The sequence below is a fragment of the Microchirus variegatus genome (genome assembly GCF_963457635.1).
Source record: "Microchirus variegatus genome assembly, chromosome: 18".
Lineage (NCBI taxonomy): Eukaryota > Metazoa > Chordata > Actinopteri > Pleuronectiformes > Soleidae > Microchirus > Microchirus variegatus.
Window position 1 is genome coordinate 24,015,957 of NC_139819.1, and position 9,347 is coordinate 24,025,303.

The 9,347-nt window shown below is 46.5% G+C and overlaps 1 protein-coding gene across 1 annotated transcript in view; it reads left to right on the plus strand.

The window, feature by feature from the left end:
- Nucleotides 1-8,344, plus strand: part of jakmip3 (Janus kinase and microtubule interacting protein 3) — a gene marked incomplete at both ends in the record, with an annotated part of 8,637 nt that extends 293 nt beyond the window's left edge. The window contains 21 exons of the mRNA XM_083905313.1: nucleotides 766-1,008; nucleotides 1,103-1,342; nucleotides 2,059-2,250; nucleotides 2,740-2,853; nucleotides 3,032-3,187; nucleotides 3,315-3,452; nucleotides 3,543-3,578; nucleotides 4,392-4,463; nucleotides 4,616-4,720; nucleotides 4,825-4,947; nucleotides 5,032-5,115; nucleotides 5,206-5,268; nucleotides 5,959-6,057; nucleotides 6,139-6,237; nucleotides 6,328-6,381; nucleotides 6,551-6,616; nucleotides 6,749-6,817; nucleotides 6,924-7,001; nucleotides 7,110-7,301; nucleotides 8,121-8,186; nucleotides 8,294-8,344. Coding sequence (XP_083761439.1) covers nucleotides 766-1,008; nucleotides 1,103-1,342; nucleotides 2,059-2,250; nucleotides 2,740-2,853; nucleotides 3,032-3,187; nucleotides 3,315-3,452; nucleotides 3,543-3,578; nucleotides 4,392-4,463; nucleotides 4,616-4,720; nucleotides 4,825-4,947; nucleotides 5,032-5,115; nucleotides 5,206-5,268; nucleotides 5,959-6,057; nucleotides 6,139-6,237; nucleotides 6,328-6,381; nucleotides 6,551-6,616; nucleotides 6,749-6,817; nucleotides 6,924-7,001; nucleotides 7,110-7,301; nucleotides 8,121-8,186; nucleotides 8,294-8,344 — 2,340 coding nt within the window. The remainder of the gene's footprint in view (nucleotides 1-765; nucleotides 1,009-1,102; nucleotides 1,343-2,058; nucleotides 2,251-2,739; nucleotides 2,854-3,031; nucleotides 3,188-3,314; nucleotides 3,453-3,542; nucleotides 3,579-4,391; nucleotides 4,464-4,615; nucleotides 4,721-4,824; nucleotides 4,948-5,031; nucleotides 5,116-5,205; nucleotides 5,269-5,958; nucleotides 6,058-6,138; nucleotides 6,238-6,327; nucleotides 6,382-6,550; nucleotides 6,617-6,748; nucleotides 6,818-6,923; nucleotides 7,002-7,109; nucleotides 7,302-8,120; nucleotides 8,187-8,293) is intronic.
- Nucleotides 8,345-9,347: the final 1,003 nt, after the last annotated feature.

Below are 9,347 nucleotides of genomic sequence, written 5' to 3' on the forward strand. Positions count from 1 at the left end.
GCAACTGTATACATCAAATAACTCTGGGATTACTGCTGCTCTGTTACTCAGATTACTTCTGGATTACCGCCTCTGTGTAAATTCGATTACTGTGGTATCATTGCTGTGGGATTAGCACCTCTGGATTAATCAGATTACCGTGGGATTATTGCTGTGGGGTTACGGCCTCTGTGTCAATCAGATTACTGTGAGATTATGGCCTCTGTGTTAATCAGATTACCATGGGATTACAGTCTCTGTGGTAATCAGATTACGGTGGGATTAGCACCTCTGTGTTAATCAGATTCCTTGTTGTCATTGCTGTGGGATTAGCGCCTCTGTTTTAATCAGATTACCGTGGGATTAGCGCCTCTGTGTTAATCAGATTACCGTGGGATTAGCGCCTCTGTGTTAATCAGATTACGGTGAGATTAGCGCCTCTGTGTTAATCAGATTACCGTGGGATTAGCGCCTCTGTGTTAATCAGATTACCGTGGGATTAGCGCCTCTGTGTTAATCAGATTACCGTGGGATTAGCGCCTCTGTGTTAATCAGATTACGGTGAGATTAGCGCCTCTGTGTTAATCAGATTACCGTGGGATTAGCGCCTCTGTGTTAATCAGATTACCGTGGGATTACGGCCTCTGTATTAATCAGATTACGGTTAGATTAGCGCCTCTGTGTTAATCAGATTACATTGGGATTACAGCCTCTGTGTTAATCAGATTACGGTGGTATTGTTGTGGGATTAGCGCCTCTGTGTGACTCAGATTAGCGTGTCCTCAGGTGAGTCGTCTGGAGCGTGAGAAGAGTCAGGAGCTGAAGGCGGAGCATCACCGGGCCACGGTGACGGTGACGGAGCTGAAGACCAAACTCCACGAGGAGAAGCAGAAGGAGCTGTCAATCACCAGGGAGACGTTACTACGGCAACACGAGATGGAGCTGATGAGAGTCATCAAGATCAAAGACGGAGAGATTCAACGTCTCAACGGACTCGTCCTCACGCTGAGGGACACGTCCACTGACAAGGTCTGTGTAATCTGTGTAATCTGATTACTGCGGCTGTAGTAATCAGATTATGGTGGGATTATTATTATTATATATGTGTGTGTGTGTGTGTCAGGTGAGGAGCGCTCTGCTGGCGGAGGCGGAGGAAGCGAGGCGGGGCTGGGAGGCGGAGCGTTGTCGCCTCCAGCAGGAAGTTCAGGAGCTGCGTAAATCCAAGCGCTCCATGGAGGACGCTCTGACATCATCACAGCAGGCGGGGCAGGCCAGAGCAGCCGAGCTCCGCTCTGCTCATCATCACCACCAGGAGGAGCTAAACCGCACCAAGAGAGACTGTGAGAGGGAGGTCCGCCGCCTGGTACGCCACAGACACACACACACACACACACACACACACACACACACACACACACACACACACACACACACACACACACACACACACACACACACACACACAGCTCTGTGACCTGCCCAGGTGTTCACTGACTCCACCCATTGTCACCTGAGATTGGCTGTGAGGGTTAAAACCTTGACTCCACCCCTAATCAGACTGACCCCACCCCTCATCTCTCTGTCTAACTGACTAACTCCACCCCTTACCTGTCTGTGTCCTCTCACCTGGCTGTCTGTCTCACCTGTCTGTCTCACCTGTCTCCGTCCTCTCACCTGTCTCTCACCTGTCTGTCTCTCACCTGTCTGTCTCACCTGTCTGTCTCACCTGTCTCTCACCTGTCTGTCTCACCTGTCTGTCTCACCTGTCCTCTCACCTGTCTGTCTGTCTCACCTGTCTGTCTGTCTCACCTGTCCTCTCACCTGTCTGTCTCACCTGTCTGTCTCACCTGTCCTCTCACCTGTCTGTCTCACCTGTCTGTCTGTCTCACCTGTCCTCTCACCTGTCTGTCTCACCTGTCTGTCTCACCTGTCCTCTCACCTGTCTGTCTCACCTGTCTGTCTGTCTCACCTGTCTGTCTCACCTGTCTGTCTCACCTGTCCTCTCACCTGTCTGTCTGTCTCACCTGTCTGTCTCTCACCTGTCCTCTCACCTGTCTGTCTCACCTGTCTCTCTGACAGATGGATGAGATAAAGCTGAAGGACAGGGCGGTCAGTGTTCTGGACAAAGCTCTCGGGTTACAGGCAGGCCACGCCCACCGCCTCCAGCTGCAGACTCAGGCGGCCGAGCAGCAAATCGCGGTGCTGAGAGACGCTCAGAAGGCGGGCACTAACCACACCCCTAACTCCACCCCTAACACTACTCCTTACATCGTAAGCCCCGCCTCCTCGCGGCCACGCTGCATGACACAGTTACCTGAGTGTGACATCATCATGTGTGTGTGTGGAGTCGTCACCACAAGGTGGCAGTGTCTGAACACTACATTACCCATGAGCCTCTGCTGCTGCAGGGGAGGAGACTAATGTGTGTGTGTCTCTCTCTCTGTGTGTGTGTGTGTGTGTGTGTGTGTGTGTGTGTGTGTGTGTGTGTGTGTGTGTGTGTGTGTGTGTGTGTCACTGTGTGTGTGTGTGTCTCTGTGTGTGTGTGTGTGTGTGTTTCTCTGTGTGTGTGTGTGTGTGTGTGTGTCTGTGTCTCTCTGTGTGTGTGTGTGTGTGTGTGTGTGTGACTGTGTGTGTGTGTGTCTGTGTGTGTGTGTGTGTGTGTGTGTCTCTGTGTGTGTGTGTGTGACTCTGTGTGTCTGTGTGTGTCTCTGTGTGTGTGTGTGTGTGTGTGTGTGTGTGTCTGTGTGTGTGTGTGTGTAGTCTCAGGAGGATCGAGACACTCGCAGGTTTCAGTTAAAAATCGCTGAGCTCAGTTCTGTCGTCAGGAAACTGGAGGATCGAAACGCTCTGTTGTCTGAAGAACGCAACGAACTGGTAACACACACACACACACACACACAGTACATTATGGATTTGACAGTGTTTCTGATCTTGTGAGGACCCTCGGCTAATGTGTTTGTGTTTAATTTGTTTGTTCGTTGTTGTTGTTTTTGACTCGTGGTCTTGTTGTTGTTGTTGTTGTTGACTCGTTGTTGTTGTTGTCGTGGTGCAGCTGAAGCGCCTCCGTGAGGCCGAGAGTCAGTTTCTTCCTCTCCTGGACAAAAACAAGCGTCTGAGCAGGAAGAACGAGGAGCTAGCGCTCGCTCTGCGTCGCCTCGACAACAAGCTCCGCTTCGTCACGCAGGAGAACCTGGAGATGGTAACTATGGTAACCACTGACAACAGTCTCAGTTCTGATTTACTGTCTGTTTACCGCCTGTAGTGTTGACTGAGCGAGGTCATGTGACATGACGCGGGGCGTTACCGCGGTAACAGGAGCATGTTGTCGCTCACAGAGGAGGCCGAGTTCGCTCAACGACCTGGACCGCCGTCACTCCAGTGGTTACCATGGTTTCAGTCAGGAGGAGGGGGAGATGGAGTTTCTACGGTTACAGGTGCTGGAGCAACAACACATCATCGAAGACCTGTCCAAGGTACAAGTACCACGAGTACTACATATACTAATATATACTGTAAGTATTACTGTAGTAGTTGTGTCAGTGTTCACCTGTCTTTGTTTTCAGGCTCTGGAAACAGCCGGCTACGTCAAGAATGTTATCGTAAGTATTCACGCACACAGACAGAAGTGGGCGGGGCCCTGTGTCTGCAACAGGTGTTTACTGTACAAACATAAACAAACAATTAATGATCCACTTTATTTAGACTCCACAATTTATACACAATCAGTTGTTGTTGTTTACATTGATGTTGTTTACGTTCTTGTTGTTTATTTTTGCGTTGTTGTTGTTGATGTTGTTGTTGACATTGTTGTTATTGTTTACATTGTTGTTGTTTACATTGTTGTTGTTGTTGTTATTGATGTTGTTGTTTGTGTTGTTGTTGTTTACATTGTACTTGTTGTTTACGTTGTTCATGTTGTTCTTTACATTGTTGTTTTTGTTGTTGTTGCTCATGTTGTTGTTTATGTTGTTGTTTACATTGCTGGTGTTAACATTGTTGTTATTGTTTACGTCGTTATTGTTGTTGTTGATGTTGTTTACGTTGTTTACATTGTTGTTGTTGTTCACGTTGTTGTTGTTTACATTGCTGTTGTCGTTTACATTGTAGTTGACATTGTTGTTGTTTATGTTGTTTACGTTGAAGTTGTTTTTTACATTGTTATTGTTTACGTCGTTGTTTAAGTTGTTGTTGTTTATGTTGTTACATTGTTGTTGTTGTTGTTCACGTTGTTGTTTACATTGTTGTTTGTGTTGTTGTTGTTTATGTTGTTTACATTGTTGTTGTTGTTCACGTTGTTGTTGTTTATGTTGTTGTTTGTGTTGTTGTTTACGTTGATGGTGTTTACATAGTTTTTGTTGTTTACGTCGTTGTTTACGTTGTTGTTTTACGTTGTTTTTGTTGTTGTGGTGCAGGAGAGGGACATGCTGCTCAGATACAGACGTCAGGACACAGTGAGGAGGAAAAGAACGTTCAGAGCCTGCAGAGTAAGAACAACACTGTTACTGATGCTGTTCATAGCACTGTTGTTACGACTGTTAACCTGTGTGTGTGTGTGTGTGTGTGTGTGTGTGTGTGTGTGTGTGTGTGTGTGTGTGTGTGTGTGTGTGTGTGTGTGTGTGTGTGTGTGTGTGTGCAGGTCATAGAGACGTTCTATGGCTATGATGAAGAAGCGTCAGTCGACTCTGATGGATCATCTTTGTCTTTTCACACTGACAGAACTCCTGACACTGAACCAGAGGAGGTAACACACACACACACACACACACACATATTCACACACACGTACACACACGCACACACACACACACAGTTTGGTAAATGTGTGTGTGTGTGTTTCAGGGGTGTGTGCGTGAGGAGGCGGAGCTACGATACCGTCAGCTGACTCAGGAGTATCAGGCGCTGCAGCGAGCGTACGCTCTGCTGACGGAGACGTACGGAGGAAACTACGACGCAGAGAAGGAGATCAAGGTGAGGACGACCTCTGACCTCTGACCTCTGACAGGTCAAACCTGACCTCTGACCTTTGACCTCTGTCTCCTCTGTGTGTGTCAGACCAGAGAACAGCTGCTGAGTGAGATCAGCCGATATCAAACCAGAGTCACTGATCTGGAGTCAGCTCTGAAACAACAGGGACTGGTAACACACACACACACACACACACACGAACACACACACACACGAACACGCACACACACACACACACATTACATTGTCTCTCTCTCTCAGGACGTCCAGTGGGTGGAGGAGAAACAGTGTTTATATCAGAGGAATCAGGAACTGTTTGAAAAGGTGAATATTATAACGACGTCATTGTTACAATGTTTATGTTTATGTTACCAAGGCAACCTCTGGTGTCCCTGACGTCGTTGACTTCCTGTTTCCTTGTCCCTGACGTCATTGACTTCCTGTTTCCTTGTCCTTGACGTCGTTGACTTCCTGTTTCCTTGTCCCTGACGTCATTGACTTCCTGTTTCCTTGTCCCTGACGTCGTTGACTTCCTGTTTCCTTGTCCCTGACATTGTTGACTTCCTGTTTCCTTGTCCTTGACATCGTTGACTTCCTGTTTCCTTGTCCCTGACGTCATTGACTTCCTGTTTCCTTGTCCTTGACGTCGTTGACTTCCTGTTTCTTTGTCCCTGACGTCATTGACTTCCTGTTTCCTTGTCCCTGACGTCGTTGACTTCCTGTTTCCTTGTCCCTGACATTGTTGACTTCCTGTTTCCTTGTCTCTGACGTCGTTGACTTCCTGTTTCCTTGTCCCTGACGTCGTTGACTTCCTGTTTCGTTGTCCCTGACATCGTTGACTACCTGTTTCCTTGTCCCTGACGTGTTTGACGTCCTGTTTCCTTGTCCCTGACGTCGTTGACTTCCTGTTTCCTTGTCCCTGACATCGTTGACTTCCTGTTTCCTTTCCCTGACATCATTGACTTCCTGTTTCCTTGTCCCTGACATCATTGACTTCCTGTTGTACGAGCTCAGCTGCGACAGATGGAATGTGACGAGCTGCGACTGAAGAACGACATTCAGGACATCAGAGATCAGAACGAGCTGCTGGAGTTCAGGATCTTAGAGCTGGAGGTAAATAAACAAACAAACAAACAAACAAACAACACGTTTACAGTCACACAAACATCAACACTAACTCCACTTCCTGTTCAGGAGCGGGAGCGACGCTCACCTGGAATCAACTTTCAGCAGCTGTGTTTCCCAGAAGGCCTCAGTCCTCTGCAGGTGTACTGTGAGGCAGAGGGCGTCACTGTGAGTAGCCCCGCCCCCCTGCAGCTCTCACCTGCATGCACGTGTAAACAGCGACCTCTGCTGGTGACGCTGTCTGTGTTTCCTCCTCAGGAAATTGTCATCAGTGAGTTGATGAAGAAACTGGACATTCTGGGAGATAACGCCGTAAGTGTATGTTGATTTCATTTAGTTTGTTTGTTTGTAAACATGACGTGACGTGTTGTTTGATTGACAGGTGACTTGTCGTCGTCGTGATGTTGTTGTTGTTGTTGTTGTTGTTTGTCGTGTGATTGACACGCGGTTGTGTCAACATCGTCTCTGTGTCCTCGCGTAGAATCTGTCCAACGACGAGCAGGTGGTGGTGATTCACGCCAGGACTGTGCTCGCCATGGCCGAGAAGGTACACACACGCACACACACACACACACACACACACACACACACACACACACACACACACACACACACACACACACACACACACACACACACAGACACACACACCTGACCTGTGTGTGTGTGTGTGTCTCAGTGGCTGGAGTCCATTGAAGTGACCAAATCGTCTCTGCAGCAGAAAATGTTGGACATCGAGAGTGAGAAGGTAAAAGTGTGACATCATCATCATCATCATCATCATCATCATCATCATCATCAACTTCCTGGTTGCCACGGTAACAGTTTGACCTCTGACCCCTGTCGTTGTTTAGGATCTTTTCCGTAAACAGAAAGGTTACCTGGACGAGGAGCTGGACTACAGGAAGCAGTCCATGGATCAGGCTCATAAGGTCAGAGGTCACCATCAACAACAACAACAACAACAACAGACTGACTGTGTTGTCTTTGTGCCTCAGAGGATCCTGGAGCTGGAGGCCATGTTGTTTGAGGCCCTGCAGCAGGAGGCGGAGTCTCGGATGGCGGGATTCAAGGCGGAGGAGCGACGCCTCTGCGAAACGCTGTCGGAGGACGAGAGGGAGGAGCTACGGCGAGCCATGGACCAATGGAAGCGAAGCGTGATGTGCGAGCTGAGAGAAAGAGACGTGCAGATCCTCCGAGAGAGGATGGAGCTGCTGCAGCTCACGCAGCAGGTAAACAAGTAAACAACCTTCATAAACAAGTAAACAACCTTTAAAAACAAGTAAACAAGCTATATTAACAGGTAAACAAGCTGTATAAACAAGTAAACAACCTTCATAAACAAGTAAACAACCTTTAAAAACAAGTAAACAAGCTTTGTAAACAAGCTATATTAACAGTTAAACAAGCTTTATAAACAAGTAAACAAGCTTTATAAACAAGTAAACAGGCTTTATAAACAAGTAAACAGGCTTAGTAAACAAGCTTTATAAACAAGTAAACAAGCTTTGTAAACAAACTTTATAAACAAGTAAACAAACTTTAAAAACAAGTAAACAAGCTTTGTAAGCAAGCTTTATAAACAGGTAAACAAGCTAAGTAAACAGGTAAGCAAGCTTTATAAACAAGTAAACAACCTTTATAAACAAGTAAACAAGCTTTTTAAACAGGTAAACAAGCTTTATAAACAAGTAAACAAGCTTTATAAACAAGTAAACAACCTAGTAAACAAGCTTCATAAACAAGTAAACAAACTTAATAAACAAGTCAACAAGTTTTTTAAACAGGTAAACAAGCTTTATAAACAAGTAAACAACCTAGTTAACAAGCTTTAAAAACAAGTAAACGGGGCTCCATAAACTAGCTTTATAAACAAGTAAACAAGCTTTATAAACAAGTAAACAACCTTTAAAGTGACAGGTAAACATGTCAACAACCTTTGAAGTGACAGGTAAACATGTCAACAACCTTTGAAGTGACAGGTAAACATGTAAACAACCTTTATAAACATGTAAACAACCTTAATAAACATGTAACCTTGTGTTTGACAGAGAAACAAAGAACTGGAGGAGTTCATAGAAACACAGAAACGACAGATCAAAGAGCTGGAGGAGAAGGTAGAGCATCATCTATCACCATGGTTACAGGAGCCATCATCTTCATCATCATCATCATCATCATCATCATCATCATCTGCTCTGACTCTCTTCTTCTTCTCTTCCAGTTCCTCTTCCTCTTCCTCTTCTTCTCTCTGGCCTTCATCCTCTGGTCGTAAAAACAGCAGGTGACACACACACATACACATACATATACACATACACACACACACACACACTCACACACACACTCACACACACACACACTCTCACACACAGTAATACATCATTAACTGTCTGTGCTGCAGTGTCTCCAGGCGTCCACAGGGGGGCGTGTCCAGAGGTCCAGCTCACTGGCTTCACTGCCCCACCCACCAGCCAATCAGAGCAGAGCGCAGCTGTCAGCTGACTCGCCACAGCACCGCCGCTCCGGGTGGAGAGGTCAAGCGTTTCCAAGGCGACGGAGGAGCGAGGTGCTAACGACCTTAACGAGCTTAACGAGCTTCCTGACCTGATGACCGGCGAGCGGTTCATTCACTGACTGTGACATCACTGATGACATCACTGTGACATCACAGGTGACCACTGATGACATCACTGATGACATCACTGATAACATCACTGGTGACGTCACAGGTGACATCACTGTGACAAAACACTGTCTGGTTCAGTTTAACGGAACTTTGTTCTGATTGGCTGTCACGCGTGTGTGTGTGAGAGAGTGTGTGTGGGTGTGTGTGTGTGTGAGTGTGTGTGTGTGTGTGTGTGTGTGTGTGTGTGTGTGTGTGTGTGTGTGTGTGTGTGTGTGTGTGTGTGTTCTTGTACTTGCAGCATACTGAGGACCAGTGAGTGTTTTTAACCAACAAAGTGAGGTCATTTTTACAAAGTGAGGACATTTTTACAAAGTGAGGACATTTTGGCCGGTCCTCACTTTGTTTTCATTGAAACACTTCCTTAGGTTGTAAACATGCTTTACCCTGATTTTAGGTCCTCAATTTGGTACAAAAGCCCGTTTTCACTCACTTTTTATCCTTTTTTCTGGGGCTCCACCTGCAGACATGTTATGGTACTGCACCCAGTAGATCTTTATAGATGAAGTAGATATTTGTAATCATGTTGATTTATAAATGCTGGTCCTCACTTTGTCAGCTCTTACACCCGGTCCTCAGTATGCCACAAGTA